The 19,225-nt window shown below is 46.3% G+C and overlaps 2 protein-coding genes and 2 pseudogenes across 2 annotated transcripts; 1 reads left to right on the top strand and 3 right to left on the bottom strand.

Moving 5' to 3' along the window:
• Window positions 1–604: 604 nt before the first annotated feature.
• Window positions 605–4,382, top strand: LOC136542687 (gamma carbonic anhydrase 2, mitochondrial-like). Its single transcript, XM_066535225.1, has 5 exons — window positions 605–898; window positions 1,852–1,995; window positions 2,817–2,942; window positions 3,046–3,197; window positions 3,851–4,382. The coding sequence occupies exons 1-5, from the start codon at window positions 784–786 to the stop codon at window positions 4,133–4,135; spliced, it is 822 nt and encodes a 273-aa protein (XP_066391322.1). The 5' UTR covers window positions 605–783; the 3' UTR covers window positions 4,136–4,382.
• A 393-nt stretch (window positions 4,383–4,775) lies between these two features.
• Window positions 4,776–6,603, bottom strand: LOC136544619 (probable carboxylesterase 18; annotated as a pseudogene).
• Window positions 6,604–9,316: 2,713 nt separating this feature from the next.
• On the bottom strand, window positions 9,317–11,424 carry LOC136547355 (SWI/SNF complex component SNF12 homolog). The gene is made up of 2 exons (XM_066539314.1): window positions 9,771–11,424; window positions 9,317–9,671 (listed from the first exon to the last, which is right to left on the bottom strand). Exons 1-2 carry the CDS (start codon window positions 11,288–11,290, stop codon window positions 9,593–9,595), a joined length of 1,599 nt encoding a protein of 532 aa, XP_066395411.1. The 5' UTR covers window positions 11,291–11,424; the 3' UTR covers window positions 9,317–9,592.
• Window positions 11,425–11,932: 508 nt separating this feature from the next.
• The window catches only part of LOC136544618 (GDSL esterase/lipase At3g48460-like), an 8,873-nt pseudogene continuing 1,580 nt past the window's right edge, over window positions 11,933–19,225 (bottom strand).

The raw sequence follows: 19,225 nt of genomic DNA, 5'->3' as shown, positions 1-19,225 counted from the left end.
ATGTATGTTTTATTCGCTAATTTCGTCACATATTTTGTTGTGGAGAATTTTTTTAAATGCATTTAGACATCAATTAGAATGTTTTGGGAATTTCCACATTTGCCTAAATGTGTTTCTATTTTCCTAGAGCTAAATCTAATCTTTGAAATCTTATAGATATATTTTTATGAGCTCTAAATATTTATCTAGATCTCTTATGTCCTAATCTATCTCTAAAGAGTTTTCTCGGATTTTTTTAGAAGCTTAGAGGCATCTTTCATGGTTTTAAGAACCTTATCAGGTATTTGTTGGGTTTTTTTAATTATATAAAAATTCTTTAAAGACCACTTCTAACTTGATAGGGAGTTAATTTAAACAATTTTAAGAGTTGAGAGCGGCAGCATATCCAATTTTGAAGTTCGATGAGAAAATTCAGAACGTGGCACTGGTTCATCGATGTAAAATGAAATTTTCTCATAGTTGTATCCATTTCCTTCTTGAACTGTTTGGGCCATTATGTAGGCCCTTTAGTTAAATCTTGGAACTGGACAGCAAACAAAGCAGCCCAACATTTCAGGGCCGAGGTCCATCGACCGCCCGGCCTCCTCTCCCCTACAGTCCAGTGGCCACTGCCTCGGCCGCAGGCAGCCATCGCCTCGCCCTCCTGCATCCTCTTCTCTCTCTTCCCCCGTCTCGCCTCCTGACGCCATTAAACCCCAGCCGCGCGCGCGGCGGCCGGCGGCGAGCCCCTACCCATCCGAGCAAGCGGAGGAGGAAGCGCGCGCGGCAGTAGCAGGAGGAGGTATGGGTACCCTGGGGCGCGCGATCTTCACGGTGGGCAAGTGGATCCGGGGCACGGGGCAGGCCATGGACCGCCTCGGATCCACCATCCAGGGCGGGCTCCGCGTCGAGGAGCAGGGTAAGCGTCCGCCTCCTCCCGCTCCGTCTCTCTCCCCTTCTCCTCCGCCTCCTCGCCCCACCCTGTGGCTGTTTTCTTTACTCACAAAGGATGGGTCGTCTCCTCGTCTAATCATTTCGATGCGGCGCAGAGGTAGTTGTATGCCATCGGTCAGTTCATGCTGTTCGTCTTTTAGGATCTGCTAGAGCCAGATCAGGCTGATTCAGTGGCGACCGTGTTCTTCGTTGTTCTCACACTTGGGGCTGTGCCCAAAGGGGGAGAATAAAGCTGAAATAGTATTCGTGAAGGATGGATTAGCTATGGATATGCGTAATGTGGTTTGATCATCTGAATAAAGCTAAAATGAGCTTTTCGTTTACTGTTTACATTAAACTACCATGCCCCTTTTATATGGTATATGTTTGTTTCCAATGCCATCACACATTCGTGAAATGTTGCCACTGCAGTCACTATTTTTTCCTGTGGAAGTCATGTACAACAGGAATTGGTTAACACAATCGTATTATCTTCTGTTAATATGTCCAGCTAGCATTCCAGTTTCAAGTGATCTTGTATGCAATTCTCTCTTCCCTAGCATCATAATAATGCACAACTGGTGAATTTTGGCAGTTGGCACAATGATGAGGAATGTGTGTCTGATTTTTTTAGTGCTTTGCACTTAACTCCATTTGAAGGGCGGGCCTGGTGCAAGCGGTAGAGTCTTACCGCCTGTGACCGGAAGGTCCCGGGTTCGAGTTGCAGTCTCCTCGCATTGCACAGGCGAGGGTAAGGCTTGCCACTGACACCCTTCCCCAGACCCCGCACAGAGCGGGAGCTCTCTGCACTGGGTACGCCCTTTTTTTGCACTTAACTCCATTTATCATTTTAGAGTCGATCATGCACTTATGACTTCTGTGATATGCAAAGACATTAGTTGCTGACTAGTTGGTTACCCTTTTGTATGCTATTTTCAGTTTCAAGGCATCGTACAATCATGAACATTTTTGAGAAAGAGCCAAGGATCCATAGAGATGTGTTTGTTGCTCCCAGTGCAGCAGTCATTGGTGATGTTGAGATTGGGCATGGATCATCAATCTGGTATGGATCCATATTGAGAGGTAAACCCTTGAACAATATGCTTTGTACATGATAGATGTTCTTTGAGCTGCAATGCTCGTAGTCATGATGGTTTCCTTCGGTGTTTTTCATTTAGTGGTCATGGTCGTTAACACAGAGCTGTGCAGCAGAATACTATGTTGCGCACAGTATATCCGACATACCAATGAAACTAAGCAGTGGGAAACATTTAGTTTACTACCAGAGTAATTCTTTGTCTGCAGTAGGACACTATCATACATACAGGTGAACTGCTATTAGATTTCCAAATATACAAATATTTCTAAGAAATAAGTGTACTCAGAAATAATCACTTGATTTATTATAGTAGCTATCAATTTTTCTGTCAGTTTCAAGTTTGTCAGGGTTAGGCCCTGTTGCATCACCACAATCTGTTACTGAAAAGTTAATATTCCACCCAAGAGAAGGTGTTCAATGTATACTTGTTTTTCACTTTGGCTAGTACATCTAAAAATAACTGCCATAAGATTCAAACCCGTAGTGATTGGCATTCAAATATTGAGGAAGAGTATACTGTGCTAATCTGCACAAATTTAAAGCAATCTCGAAATTTACAGCTTGCAATGATTTATTATTGAAGCGTCACATAGTTTCATTTTTGGATGGACATCAGCAACGTTGTCGGAGAGTGAGGTTTGTTAAATACATCTAGGACTGGGTTATCATGTGATTGACATTCTCCATCACTACTAGTCAATGTGATGAGAATGCAATATAGTTTCTGTGCATGTAGGATAATTTACTATCTGAATTCAATTTCTGTGCATGTAAAATTTTGCTTGCTTTTTATTCTTGTCTTCAGGTGATGTCAACAGCATTCATATCGGATCTGGTACTAATATACAAGATAATTCCCTTGTACATGTTGCAAAAACTAACTTTAGCGGGAAGGTCCTCCCAACGATAATTGGAAGCAACGTTACAGTGGGTCAGTGAATAACCTTTTTGTATATTGCTGCTAAATGTGGAGCTTCATTTTGTCTGGATGATCGACTAAATTTATACAACTGGCCAAACTGTATTTCTTACAGGCCATAGTGCTGTATTACATGCATGCACCATTGAGGATGAAGCTTTCGTTGGTATGGGTGCCACTCTGCTTGATGGAGTGGTGATTGAAAAGCACAGCATGGTTGGCGCAGGATCTCTTGTTAAGCAGAATACAAGGATTCCTTCTGGAGAGGTTATTTACTTATGTTCTCATCAAGCTATTTTCCACTTTGATGTATGAGCAATATGCATTTAGTTGCAAGAATTTCATTATTTAACAGTAGTATTAGCTAATGTTCTTCATACTACTAAGATGGAACTAAGACCATAATATTTGGAATAGAACCTTATTGTACATTCTTTTTCCGGCAAGGAACAATTGCAGTTAGAAACAAAGAGTGTCTGGCACTATGCTTAGACTTATCTGCTTTTTTTGGGTTCAATGCCAGTGTTCGTGTGCGTTCTTTTTTTACCAGCTTCAAAACTAATTTGTTTGGAAGATTTTAGTTATCTGCATGCTCCTGCTCTGAAGAGTACAGTCCAATGTTGTTTTGTTAGAGGCTTAGAAACTTGGAGCACATGTATTTTGCAGAGAACATTACAGCTAGAAGCTTAGAATGCCTTACTTTACAACATAATTTCGTAAATCTATGCAGTAATGATTAACTTTACTATTGGGAGTGACTACCCAAAAATGTCGTTGGCATGTTTATTCTGCAAGTGGCATGTTACGATCAGAACTTGGAAGCTTATGCTATATTGAAGTCTGCATATTTTTCTTAAAAAAGAAAGAATCCTTATTTTTGTGATTTTCTTGCTGAAATTTCTGTTTCTTGACACTATCAGGTTTGGGTTGGTAATCCTGCCAAGTTCCTAAGGAAGCTTACAGAAGAGGAGATTGTGTTCATCGCCCAATCAGCAACCAACTATATAAACTTAGCCCAGGTCCATGCAGCCGAGAATGCCAAGAGCTTCGACGAGATTGAGCTTGAGAAGATGCTGAGGAAGAAGTACGCGCACAAAGATGAGGAGTACGACTCGATGCTTGGGGTGGTGCGCGAGATTCCACCGGAGCTCATCCTTCCTGACAACATCCTCCCACACAATGCTCGGAAGGCCGTTGCCCGCTGAACCTTTTCTCAAGCCGTGCTTGGTGTTGTTGCCTGTTGACTTGGAACATTTTGACACGAGTTTATTCTCTGTTTTTTCCAGCCCAATAAGATTGGGTCGAGCATTGTTTTAGGATCGACCGCACACACCACCTCTATTTTGAACTGCAATGGAAAGAAGCTCAAGGTCTCATTTACGCCATCTTTGTGAAGCACTTGTAATCGAAGTGTGCCCTGTTTCTTACTATATATCTCTATTTGGAACTGCATGCAAACTCTCCTGGGCTTCAGTCCCTTGGTTGCTTGCTTCATAGATGTTCCTTCAGTCGTTCATACAATGTTAGTTTTATGTGAAATCAATACCCGAAGTTTAACTTTAAAATACCTTTGTTTCTGCAGACTTTACACCTTATGCGATATGCAATGCAAACTCTTCTTGATATGTATAGCCGGCTGCGGTATTTCTCGGTATTTCTCAATGAGTAGTGCTAAATGACACTCAGTGTTCCTCTCTCTCTCTCTCTCAACACTCATATTCCTTTTTCCTCTCATTCTTCTCCATCCCCGGTCTCTCTCCCTCTTTTGCCCCCCAACTCTGGCGGGCTTAGACGGGGCTCGGGGGAGGAAGGGTGGGAGGGCGGCGTTAGGGTTCCGGCGGCCGGGTCAGATCGTGGCGAGGGTGCCCATATGGCCATGACGGCGGCCAGAACGTCAGTTGGAGGAAGAAGATGGTGAAAAAAAAAAAGGAGTCGGAAGAGCGTGAAACGCTCCAGTGCTGCCTAGATCGTTGCTGTCTCAATTTGCAGATTCGCTTGCGGCCTGCGTTTGCAATGCGCGTATAGAGGTTTCGCATGCAATGCAACGAGATGCTGCCTGCCGAGTTGTTTCACTTGTGAAGGTCTGCTCAATGGAATGGAAACACTCGGCGTACGACACGGTTCATATTTCCCCTTTCAGGAAATGTGGCATGACAAGAACTAGCCCAATTGCTCGTTTTTATTGAGAAAGTAGAGAGTGAACGGAAACACAGCAAAAATAATGTACGGCGAAGTACCGAGTGTGGATTCAGTTTTGCACTGGTTTTACATCAAATTCCACTGAAACCGTGCCTGCCATAATTCTATAGACTACTAGACGGCACGCTTGGTGTTGGTGGAGCTATGCTCTTGGACGAACAGATTCATCTCCTCCACGAACTTGCCGGAGTCGGCGAGCTCCGAGAACGCGTGGAAGCCGTGGACAGCGTCGGGGTACTCCACCACCCGCACCGGCTTCCCCTTCCCGCGCAGCGCCTCCACGTACCTGGCCTGCCAGTCCTTGAGCAGGTCGAAGCCGCCGACCACCACCATCGCGGGCGGGAACGCGTCGGCGAGCTCGACGCCCTCGCCGCACACGCGCGCGGCCTCGTGGTCCCGCGTGGCGCCCTCCGGCAGGAACTCCCTCCAATAGTGGTCGGTCCCCGCCACCGACAGCGCGGACACCCCGTCCAGCGCCACCTTGGCCGCCGTCCGCTCCTCCCTCCTCCCCGCCGAAGAACGGCTGGATCAGGACAGCGCCGGCGATGCGGAGGTTCGTGGGCAGTGACGCGGACGCGGAGGACGCCGCCCAGCGCTGCGACACGTGGTGCGTGATGTTGCCTGCCCGCGCTGTCCCCCGCGAGGAAGCAGCTGGAGAGGTCGACGGGGACGTGGGCCGCCGGCAGGGAGTCGGCGTTGGCGTCGAGGTAGCGGAGGGTCGCCGACGCCGTCGTCGTACGCCGCGGGGAACCGGTGCTCGGGTGCCAGGCGGTAGTTGACGGACACGACAACGGCGCGGAGGTCGCGGCAGAGCCGGCGACAGAAGGCGTCGTAGGGGCGGGACGCCGCAGAGAAGAGCACGAACCCGCCGCCGTGGAAGTAGACGACGACGGGAACGAGGGCCGGCTCGGCGTCCGCGTCCGCAGGCCGCGGGAGGCGTCGATGGTGACGTCGGCTGAGCGCACCCCTGAGGCGTTCGGGCGGGACGTGGCGCCAGACTTGAGGTCGCCGAGGGAGAAGAGGAGGCGCCGGACGCTGCCGTCCCGGCGGTGCGCTAGCGCAAGTGGCCAGCTAGACGCCCACCGTCCACGCCAGGGACAGCGTCCGGCGGGCGTGGTCGTCGGAGCCTCCCATTTCTTGCAGTCCGTTATGATACGCACCGGCACTCTACCACACTGCCAGTCTGCCACAGTACTCAGCAGTCCGTTATGATACGCACCGGCACTCCACCACACTGCCAGTCTGCCATAGTACTCAGTACCGAAGCAGTGTCAAACAAGGCCAGCACGAAACGGAGATAACGAGGTGCAGACGCAGACTGCCGTTGCCAACTTGCAATGGTTTTATGTGTTTTGGCCCTGTTCGGCTTACCCGTACGTGTTTAGCTTTTTTTTTTTCAGCCGGAACAGTATTTTTTTCTCACAACGATTCAGCCGGAACAGTATTTTTCAGCCAGACCAGCGAACGGCGCCATGGATGCATGTGTTCGATGCCGCCTATGCACATGATCAGTGGTTAATTAACCAAGATGTTATAGAAGTATACGAGTAGGACAACTGTGCGACATGACAAAAAATTTTGTTTTTTTTTAGGGTTCCGGTGTGAAGGTATGAAATTAATGTCAATAACTGGGATAATTGTTTTTTTACAGAACTGCTAGATATCAAAATATCTACTTTTTTTTAAATTGTTACATATACTTATTAAATACATGAATAGAATGTGAGGGCACTTTGTTACACCACTGAGATAGTGAGATCATACATATCGTCGTCCACACAATCACACAGGCTAAATCTCATGTTATTGCAGATGAAAAGTAAACGTGACCACGGCAGAGTCGACAGGGACGGATACACTGAGGTGCAAATTAAGTAATTTTGCCAACTTGCATTGTTTTATGCTTTTGATTAAGTAACTTTGCCAACTTGCATTGGTTTTTATGCTTGCCTTGGATGCCGACTGCATGATCCATCCTCGGTGTGGACACCATCTAATTTTGAACGGAAGAATAGAATTTTAAGAAACCATGCATAATGATATGCAGGGCTAGGGAGAGAACATATACAATGAGCAGACTAGTTGTGTGCCCGAGAACATTTTGAACTTAAGAGAAACACAATTATGGTAATCAGTTAAGTAGTTGACAGCATGAAAGAAGTGAGTTTTCAAGGCTATCAAATGGTCATTACGACAACAGGTCAATTTGAGGAGATATGTACTATGCTTAACAGAGTTAATTGGTGTTTCAAGGAAATGATTATGGGGTAATTTGCTGGATTAATCTACTTCCTGAAGTTGCTGACTTATGTATTCTAGTACTAGTGTTGTCCACAGTTCCAAGATTTGTCTTAAGTCCAAGCTAATTAGCAGAAGTCAACAGCAAGATTTCACCTCCCCTTCTACATAAGTTATTTTAGCAACCCAGGATTCTGGACGAGCAGCATGTAAACACAATAAAGATATTTCTAAGTTGGTGGTATGTGTGCCAAGTGGTAATGCCTGAAATGGGTCTGTCTCCCATCAATATATGTGACTTGACCAACCAAATAATCCGTAAATGAACCAGCATTCTTCTATTTCCTGTTTAATTAATGCTTCTTACATGAGTGTCGCATGCTCCCATCCCCAACACCACTTACAATTACAACACATACTTTAATGCAGTTTCAAGTTTGAACATGGTCCATGTTTTTTTGCATAGGCTGGGACTGTGGTGCAGTTGTTTGTCATTGTCTCAACAGGCCAGTCCAGAAGAGTGTACATTCCAAATTTCCAATGTTAGTGCAAAATCAATACCATCATTAGAATCGTAATGGTTAAGTAAATAGAAGTGATGCAGTTGATAAAACTTCACAAGAGAGGATAATTGAAAACCAAGACTAAAAATCAGAGCAGACATTTTCTCTTGAATAAATCAGAGTGGACATGAAGAACATGTATTGGAGCAAATGATTAGACCAACACCGGTGGTCCACCTGAGGATTAATAAGAACCAAAGAATCATGCTGGTGAATGTAACAATGAGTGTAAACAAGCCAAGGGCTTAAACCAGCTTGGCTTGAATTGAGAGCAAAACAAATTCGCTTCTAGTCCCAAGCAGGATGGGCTCGGATTCTACTTGAGAGCAGAGCACTAACAAAATTAGAACTTGAGCTCAGATAAACTAAACCTGAATTGGTATGTGGTTGGCTTGACTGAACTTAGCTACAGGTCAAAATAAATATAAAAGATTCCCCTGAAAAGCTAAACTTTATCCGAAACCACTTGAATCAAGTATATACATGGCCGATTTACCATAATCAATACTACTATTATCAATATTACTAATACCACCCTGCTTTTTTAGTCTGCTCTGTTGGATTTCATCCCTAGCCTACCCTAACTTGCTTGGGAATAAAACTTCCGCTGTTGTTGTATGAGTACTTTAGTACATATGTATGCATTGTCGCATTCAAACCAAAGGTTCAATATGAACACAAAAAAGCTTATCGTGCTAATGTTACTTTTTTTAAAAAGAACTAAGGGTAGGGTAGGCAGAGAAGACAAACTAAAACAGAAAGCATCACCATTTTTGTTCAACTGAGGTTACACCATGAAAAGAAACCTTGTAGTGGAAGATAGTAACTGTAATATAATCCAGATGAAGAGGATTTTGTACCTGCTTTCATCAACAGACACAGTCTGTTTGGCAGGTAATCAGATGATGTCTGGATAACATTATTGGTTTGAATCTTAGCAGGTGCATCAGTATCATCAGATATGTTGAAAGATTATTCTTCATCCTGCCCACTGCAGACACAATCTAAAAAGTAATTGTAAATGTCATGCTTTGAAATGTTGCATCAGAATGCGATTGTTTATTAACATAATGCGTAGACCAGGTCATCATAGAACTACTATCTGAAAACAAAAGGTTCTTAAAGAAAAGAGTAATATGGCTTATAAGAAGATCCTGGAATAGATAGAAAATGTCCTTGACAAAAGGCAACCACACCTCAAAGCTTCTTCCAGCTCAAGGAATCAAAGAAAAGCTAGACTGTCATACTCCTGTATTCCAGTTTTTTTGTAATGTGATTTAGGCTTACTATTTTCAGGGCCACACCAAGCAACACTATGGTTCAGTTCAGCACTTGGCATTATACCTCCACAATAGTTAGACAATATAGAACACAACATACAACGACTAGGCTGAACATTCTTTCACAACACTGAATAAATCTCTTTGCTAATACGTCTGAATTTTACTAGCAATACAAAGGGCAGACCCAGTGCCGGAGGCTCCCACATGAGTGGGGTCTGGGGAAGGGAAAAAACGAGGCAAGCCTTCCCCCCGCAAATCTGCAGAGAGGCTGCTTCGAACCCACGACCTGGTGACTCAGTGAGACAGCTCTCACCACTGCACCAGGCCTGCCCTTCAGATTTGTTTCTACACCAAAACAGCACTAGGAGAAATCCACGCCTCAAGAACCACCAGCGCCACCACCTGGGCCCTCATTAGCCGGTTTGCGGTTCAAGTATCTTATAACGGCGTCTTCAACCCTATTTAATTGTGGCACAAAAGTGATCTCATCAGCACATGGATCCATATAATATAATGCTCAAGTAAGAAAAAAAACAATGGTCAGCTAGAGAGCATACCATGGTTGGTTATAGAAGTCAGCACGTCTTTCCTTCTCAATGTTCCTATTCGCCTCGCCGGCGACCAGCTTTAAATCTTTGCTCTGGGAAGCTATCAGTGCATTGATGAACTCCACTGGGGACTGGCTGAAACCCAGGAAGAATGCCCTCCTCCTGCGGTGTTCATGGATCTTCTTGATCGAAGCAGATATCACCTCGTCGCAGGCCTCAATGTCCTTGTGCTTCTCTGTGTTGGCAAGGAACGCCATCATCTCTTTCTGCAGCGGGAAGGGAACATCCACCAGCACATCATAGCAAACACTGCTATGCGCTCCATTCCCTGACAGCTTAATCTTGTGCTCCAAGTTGATGGGTGGTGGGGCAGACAGATGCTGAGATATCTTCTGTGACAGCATTGCAAACTTGAGCTTGTCCTCCCCAAACACCTTCTTCAATTGAGGGTCACACATGAAGAAGGAAGGATCATTTGGGTTCTGAAGCTTCTTTGCCTTAATATACTGCCAGAGGGCAGCAATCACTCGTGCACGAGTGTCCACCTCCACCCCAAGCACCTCCATAAGCGGCTGTGACAGCTTGAACTTCTCAGGGTTGTAGTTCATCTCCAGCCGGATGTTTGCAACAAACTCCTTATCCCCTTTCCTCTTTACCTCAAACCCTTCCTGCTGGGCAGCTGTTCGTGCATTCTCCCAGATGATGAGCGGATTCTCTGGGTACAGAGACGGGTCCAGCGCTATCGTCACCCTCTTGAAGAATTGGGAGAACTTGGGGTACACTGGGTTGTGCTTGGGCACAACACTGGCAGGATCCAGCTCGGCGCCATCCTCCAGCACGCGACCAATGATCTTGAGCGACCAGGTTGGCGGATCGGCATTCTTGGGTGGTGGGATGGTGCGCGGCCCCTGGTTGGCAAAGGTGTTGAAGACGTAGATGCGGAGTGTGCGCTGGAGCGAGGGCGGCATCTTGAGCGCCTCCTGGATGTCTACCTTCTTCCGCGCAAGCGCGGCGTCCACGCGGGCCTCGAACTCGAGCAGCTGCGTGTAGAGCGCGGATTCTGGGAGCAGCGCGGCGACGCGGTCAGGTAGCTGCTTCTCGGGGAGCTTGCGCTTCTTGTTGCGCCGCGCGGCGGGGGTGAGGTCGACGCCCCCGGAGTTGGCCACGGCCGCCGCCGCAGCCGCAGCCTTGTACGCGGCAGCCGCCGAGGCTGCCGCGGCCGACGAGGTAGAGCCGGGAGCCGGGGGCCGGACGGGGGGCTTCTGCGGGGGCCGCTTGGCCGAGCCTGCGGTGGCGGCCATGAGCGGAGTCTGGGGCGAGGACGAAGCGCCCATGTGGATCTGGAAGGCGGGGTTGTGGGTGGGCGGCGTGTGGAAGAGGCCCTGGAAGGGGGAGCCGGCGAGGGAGGGAGGGCGGAGGTGGGTCATGGGCGTTGCCGGTGAGCCGCCCGGTTGAGGCAGCTGCTGCTGATGCGGTGGGCGCGGCTGGGTGGGGGCGCCGGTCGGGTTGGGGTTGCCGCCGGAGGCCATGGCGGCGACGGTTTCGCCGGTAAGGGCGGCGAGATCGGATCTCGGTGGAGAGGGGATTGGGGGAGCTAGCTAGGGTTTGGAGGGGAGAGAGGTTGGCGACTGACGGCGATTCGGGGAGGATTGTGGATGGAGGAGAGAATAGTTGGGCCTTCCGTGGGCCAGGCTTTTTTTAAGGGTTTTGTTGGGAACGAGGCCATTGCAATTGTTCGAGTTTAGAAACACGTCATTACAATTCTTTTATTCGGTGCTATTATAATTTCACATCTCTCTCATTCACGTCATTTTATACGCTGAAGCGTATAAGCACCCACTGTCAACCAGGTATGCGTACACGAACGCATACGCACGTCAACTCCGCGCCTCCTCCGTCAGACAGAGCCCGCCCGCGAACGCCTCGCCATGCTTCGGACCTCCACTTCACATCGGCGGCGCCGGAGCTGCTCCGTCGTTGCCGCGGACGCCGCGCCCCTTCGCTGCTGCTACGCCATCGGCCGGTGCCGCCGCTGCCCTCCTCGTCCGTCCACCACTTCCCCCGCAGCGTGGCCGCCATCGCCGACATGTCCTCGAGGTCATAGAAGACATTGTCCTCGAGCTGGAGCCGATCGCCCCACCGGAGCTCGCGCACGTCGGCTCACGCGACACTCAGCCGTTCGCGCTCGCGTTGGCCCTGAGGCCCGGCAGCAACGCGACGACGTCTGTGAGCACGCAGCGGGCGGCGCCGAGGCAGGCCACGGGCGCGACGCCTGGGACCCCACGACAAAGGGGAGGAGTCCCACAGCCAGGAGCCGATGAGGACGCGGCTGGTGGCCGGGGCGCTCATGCCATCACGCTCCACCACGTCCAACGCGTGCCCGGCTATGGCTACGTGCAGGACCATCCCCCCGCGCGCTGGCTGCCTACGTGCATTCCGCCCATCTTATCTGGTTGCCGTCGGAGGCTCTGCTCGAGTTGAGGTCACTGGCCAACGACGAGGCGAGCGCAGCGCGGCTCTCCGACTTCTTCGACACGGCGGCGGGGTCCGGCGTGGGAGGTATCCTGGTAGTGGGGGCCACGATGGCATGCGCGGCTTGCACAGTCAACGAACACGGCGAGTAGAGAGCCGGCGGGCAGCGCGACGTCGGCGACCAGTTCGGCGTACGGGTGAGTACGGGTCGGGGAAGCCTCCACCGCTGTCTCCCGCCCCTATCCGCGCGTTGAGGACAATGCGACCGTGCATGACCTCAGGCCTCGGCCTCGCCGAACATTGGCCTAGTGGCCCTACAGCTTCGCTGCGTCACTCACTAGCCCCGCGTGCGTCGCCCACTTCGACGCCACGCACCGCGCATCTAGGCTAGCAAGGACGTGCGACATCTGGCTCTCACCGGACACGGGCAGATGCTTGCAGTGGTTCCATGTGAAGCTGGGGGACTCAATGGTGTATGTGTCCAATGGCGTATGCGTCATTCGGCACGCTGGGTCATCGACGCCATCCAAGGAGTCGGAGACAGTGCCGGAGCAGTGAGTAAAAATTAAGGGGGTGCCAAATTACATTTATAGATTTATTAGTCAGAAAGTAGCAGACTTGTAATATAATTTAAAATAGTAGAACCATTACGAATTTAGTCTCAACTAAAATTTGATGCTAATATTAAACTAGTGCCATATTTGAGTATATCAGGTCCACGACTAAAACACGAGAGAGAGGATTAGAAAATTCATCAATCACACCAATTGAACATATCATGCAATCATGCCATTTCTGAGTAAGCTAGGATAGGCATTTGAACATTGAGTAGTGTGCAGTCGCTGCCACTCATGCAGTCCGTGCCACAGATGAGGTGCAGACTTCACGTAAAGAAATGCTGGTGCTCTAGTGCTCCTTCAGTCTTGTCTCATGCAGTGTTGCTAGTGCAGAGATGTAACATCTTTTCACTCAATCTTGCTTACTAGTACTGCAAAGTTATCTCGGACAAAGGGGGGTCGGAGCCTAGTTTGGCCTCCACTAGGCTCTGCCCATGGTCGGAGATACCCAACGGGTTCGTGGAACTGATGGTGCGCGGCGCCACTGCTCTGGTCCTCCAGGAGTCTCCCCTCGGTGCCGACGCAGACCGTGGGGCAGATCCCCACGAGGATCCTGAGTGCACCGACGACGTGAAACTAAAAGCCGAGCTCAACAAGGGCAACATCTGCGTAGCCACCAAAATCCATGCACTTCTACGCCATCCTTCTCAAGGGCTGCGAGGCTGCCGCTGAGCCCGCTGAGGTCACGCTCTGATGCGGTGCATCCATGCAAGCGCGTCGATGATGAGCCCACGGGCACACGCCGCCTAGCCCCGCGCGAGGTGCACGAAGCCATGGCTGCCGAAAAACATGTCGTCGAGGTACCGTACCCCACCAGGCGGCGTCCTCGGCCATCTCCTACAGTGGTGGATGACCTAAGACCAGATCAGGGCGCTTCGAGGTCCAAGGCCGCTGGGGAGGAGGAGGGCAGCCGCTTCAAGGTGCGTGGGCACTCGCAGCCGCACCGCTCGCACGCACGCCACCGCGGGCGCTCGCCGCTGCTCCGCCTCGCGCGCTGGCCACCGTGGCCGAGCGCTCCTTCACCACGAGCGGGGCTTATTCTAACGGAGGAGGCCAGAACTTAATGCCCATACGTGTTGCCGTAGTAATACGTGCCTGACAATGGACCCATGTACGTGGAAGACGTTGAAAATGACATGCACGAACGAAAGTTGAAATTATAATGGCAGTTCTTTAAATAGGTGAATTATAATGTTGTATCTCCAAACTTGCAGAATTGTAATAGTATGGATAAAAAACTCTTTTTTTAATGCTTCGACGACGTTGAGCGGTTCAGTGGTAGAAGGAAACAGAAAGTCTGTTTAAAAAAAAGAGGAGGAAGAAGAAACAAACAAAAAGTCTATCCTTTCTCAAAAAGAAAGAAATAAAGAAAAAGTCTATCTAACCCATGTAATTTTGATTTTCCGTCCTTAATAATAAAATCGGTTGTTTATACTCCCTCACTCTTAGAACCGTCCAATTTACCTCCCTAATAAACAGTTTAAAAGTGACTTTTAATTGATGTAACGCCACATTAACCCGTTTACATGGTGCCCTATTGATAACGAGTAAAGCCATTTAAACTTTCAAAAAATAGAAATAATATTTAACAAATATTCAAATTTTCTAGAATAAATATGCATTTAAAAATACTTAGTATTAGGAAAATAATATAAAATTTGTATTAACTCAAAAAATACAAAACCAGTTTTATAGCATGCTCTACCTTTTTTTGTTCATTGCTTAAAATTATTTGAATTTTATGTAGTCTCCTAAAATTCGAAACATGGCCAAATATGAATGGATGATACAAAACTTTGCAGCCATGCATGGAAAATTCCAAATAAAACATATAATTCAAATTCTGATTACAGTTAGCAAAATGTATCAAGTGGTTTAATTTTGTAGCAGCACTTGTCATAAACAGTGTACCTCTATAAACATAGATCAAGGGTAAGTATCTTACTTACATAGGGAACTGTTGATGTACCTCGCCCTAGGTCATCATTCGGTCCATGGCGCCGCAGCGGCTTAGACGCCGGTGTCGTGGGAGCTCGGCGCGGTGGAGTCCAACGTAGTAGTGGCGATGCAGAGGCGACGACGACGAAGACAGTGGGTCTTCCCGTCGCTGGCAGCACTCTCTTTAGATCGGGTTAGGTTTAGCTGTTGGTGGGTCACGGTTGCTTCGGTCAACCTCGTGTTAGAGCCCTGATCCCTACCTCTCTTTATAGTGCTGTGCGACAGAGGGTCACCAACCATATTAGGGTTAGGCGCCCTCGATCAGGGCGCATATCCAAGGGCCCAATAGGCCATTGGTGGAGATCAACTAACATTCCCCCCCCCCTTGATCTCACTACTATCTTTCAATTTCATATCATTTACTTTTGTTCATTCCATTAGAGCATGTTTCATAGTCACGGTCAATTGCCGATAGATTTAATAGCTACAACACACACTCTGTTCTAAAATAGATACTTAACTTTGGGCCTTCTTTTGTCCAGGAATTTTAGGCTTTCCCTTAAACACATGCTAGCTACATGTTCTCTGAACACGTTGGGTGATAAAGCCTTTTGTAAGCGGATCCACGAGCATCTTTTCAGTACTTATATGCTCAAGACTTATGCATGATCCTAGACTTTATCTTTCACAATATAATACTTTATGTCAATGTGTTTGGCAGCACCATTTGACTTATTGTTGTGAGCATACTATACTGTCGGATTATGATCGCAGTATAACTTAAGTAGTCTATAGATGTCGTCAACCACCTTCAAACCGGGTATGAACTTCTTTAGCCAGTTCACCTACTCTGTTGCCTCATAACACACTACAAACTCGGCATACATTGTGAACGATGTCGTGACGGTTTGCTTTGAGCTTTTCTATGAAATAGCTCCCCTACGAGAGTGAATACATATCCAGACGTGGATTTTCTATCATCTCCCGTATAATCAGAATTTGAATATCCCACTATATGGAGTGAATTAGATCTTCTATACGTCATCATAAGGCCTTTCGTTCCTTGCAAATAATGCAAGACTTTCTTTACTAATTCTAGTGTTCTATTTCAGGATTGCTCTAGAATCTGCCAAGTAACCCGGTAACAAATGCCAAGTCAGGGCACGTATATACTTGAGCATATTGCAAGCTTCCGACAGCTGAAGCATATGGAATCGCTTTCATTTGATCGATCTTATATTGTTTCCTAGGACTTTGAAAATCCTCATATCTATCGCCCTTGACTATAGGAGCAGGTGAGGGACTACATTTGTGCATACTGAATTTCTTTAAAATCCTTTCAATGTATGCCTTTTGTGACAGTCCTAACACCCCTTTACTTCTATCTCGATAAATCTCGATCCTTAGAATGAACGAGGCTTCACCAAGATCTTTCATATCAAATTTTGAGGATAAAAACTTCTTTGTCTTCAGTAGTAGACTGACATCACTACTAGCAAATAAGATATCGTCCACATACAGGACAAGGAAGATAAACTTCCCATTCTTAAACTTTGCATAGACACAATTATCCTCAACATTCTCTTTAAACCTAAAATTCCTTATTGTCTGATTAAACTTCAAGTACCACTGTCTTGAAGCTTGTTTTAATCCATAAATGGATTTCTTTAGGTGGCATCCCATTCATTCTTTTCCTTCCATGACAAAACCTTTCGGTTGTGCCATATAAACATTTTCCTCCAAGTCCCCATTGAGGAATGTTGTCTTTACATCCATCTGATGTAATTCTAAATCATAATATGCCACTAATGCCATTATAATTCTGAAGGAATCTTTACATGAGACTAGAGAAAAGGTCTCAATGTAATCAATCCCTTCTCTTTGCGTAAAGCCTTTTGCCACAAGTCGTGCTTTATATCTCTCTATATTTCCTTGAGAGTCAAGTTTTGTTTTGTAGACCCATTTACAACCTACTGTTTTGGCTCCTTTAGGAATTATTTCTAAGTCCCAAACTTTATTGGCATTCATAGATTTTATTTCATCTTCTATGGCTTCAAACCACTTTGATGAATAATCACTTCTCATGGCTTCTTCAAATGAGGTGGGATCATCCTCCATTTGAAATTCTTCAGTATTGCATACTTCATAGTCAGTAGGAATAGCAGATTTTCTAACTCTTTGAGACCTTCTAGAGGCCTCCACATTTGGCACATCTTCTGTTTGAGGTTGTTGTTGCTCCCCTCATTTGTGGCAATAGGATCTATAGGATCCTGAAGAATAGGTTCCTCATCGTCATTCATTGTTGCCACAGGCGGAATAACAACAGATGCTGGAACCACAGTATCTTGCACTGTCGGTGCAGCGACAGCAGGTAGTGAGAAAAATGGCTCATGAAGCATCGGAGTGGGTGCATACATGTGGCAGAACCTCCTAAGTTATAGGGCCCACATGCACCTGTCACTGTCCGACGACCTTTGACATTTATGCATATGTTTCCAATAACTTAAAAAGACTGTCGGGTGTCCTCAGGGAACCCCGAATCATCCACGATTTCTGAGCAGGATCACGTTACAGAGTCATTACAGTATTACAACATTTATTCAAATATCAAAACCAGAGTAACAACAGCGGAAGTCTTATGATAACATAGTTTACAAACCAGTTATTTCAAACCTTACAAACTAAGTTCTTTAATTATTACAAACCATAGTAGTAGTGGAGTGGCATAATTAATACACACATAACACCCAAAATAAACATCCTGCCCAAGGATCACACATTACTTCTCATCGTCAGAACAAACGATAGTCATGCAGCACGATCCAAAACAGATCTGCTCATGAGGCTCACCTGCAACAAGGGGTCAACAAACCCTGAGTACGAAAGTACTCAACAAGACTTATCCAAAATATTAACTGATAAACTCAGTAATGCAGGCTCAGGGATTTAAGGTATAGCTTTAACAATGATCAAAGTTCTTTTGCGTAAAAGCTCTTTTAACAACATTCTTTATATAGAAAACTTCTCAAGAATTATATACAAAGCTGACACGATCTGCACTAGGATCATGAAACTTCATATTCAGCACCTTCACAAGCCTTATTCAAGTTCCGGTTATTAATTCTACGATGATGAACAGTGAGTTGAGTCTCCATAACCGAGGAGCAACGACGATTCGAACCGATTAAGCCCAGCTGGGGATTCCAGACCACACGACATATGCAGGTCCCCGACTCACATATATCAACCTACCCTTAGATCCTCTAAAACAAGAATGGGTCCGCACCACCCGAGAATACAGCATACCTCAAATCCGGCCACATTCCAGCCACAAGGGTACACGCTATTCTCGCCATCTCTCCACTCCCAGTGCGCGAGTAGCCATTCTCTTAATAGAATTTCCAAGTTCAGGCTTATCGGAGTATGTGGTTAGTACTACAAATTCTCACCTCATGCAATTCAACAACGGACGTGCCTTAATCAACATAGGCGGAAAGAACCCGCTCACAAGACCTCCATGTCTTGTGGCTCACACACACCGAGTCCACCCGGTCTAGATTTATTACTCCACATTCCCATATCACATGCTAACATATTTAACCAATGTTCCATTTAAAACTAGCAGATGGCAGGTAGTCACCCGACTTTCATCGTTCTACGCATAGCTAAGCAAAACTAGGCATATACGAGTTTAAAACAGGTAATATGGTAAATATGGAATAACAACGGTGGTAATGCACCAATTAGGCTTTTACTTAACTCCTAATCACTTAATGCAGTAACAGAAAGCAAAAGCAAAATTAATTTATAAAATACAAGGTAGGGTTGTATGCATCCGGGGCTTGCCTTCGTTGACGGAAAAGTTCGATTCCTGCGACGTTTCACAAGTATTCGATCCGACCTCAACAGACGGATAAACTTCTTCCATGACTTGATTAACTACCACGTGTTCACCTTCGTTCACTACACGTAATAGTAATGCCATGTTTAACATAATGCAGAATACGAAATATGATGCTCGATGATGGATGCAAAGTTAATAATTTGAATACAACTTTCCTTCGCGGTACAGTTGCAAGTCAAACAAACTATATCTTTTTCGTAACACATACATCAACTGCCAAGGATCATTAACAACAAACGACCCGAGGTCATCACTCAATCCAAAAGTCCAAACAAAAACCTAAATCATTAAAGGTTACTATTTGTTTTTATGAATTAATTATTTAATTCAAAATTATGAAATAAATCAACTTATTCTATTTGAGCTCAAAATTTTAGTACATGTTCATTACATGTTAACTAAGTGGCAAAACAAATTTCATAATTTTTGGATAAATAAATAAGCCTAGAAAAATCATGGAAATCCATTTATGAATAAATTGAGCAATTTTTATCACATTTAAAAATTACTTAAAAACATTATTTTCATATTTT

This window comes from Miscanthus floridulus, chromosome 3, assembly GCF_019320115.1.
Source record: "Miscanthus floridulus cultivar M001 chromosome 3, ASM1932011v1, whole genome shotgun sequence".
NCBI lineage: Eukaryota > Viridiplantae > Streptophyta > Magnoliopsida > Poales > Poaceae > Miscanthus > Miscanthus floridulus.
Note: the sequence above shows the minus strand (reverse complement) of the source record. Positions and strands in the feature narration are given on the sequence as shown.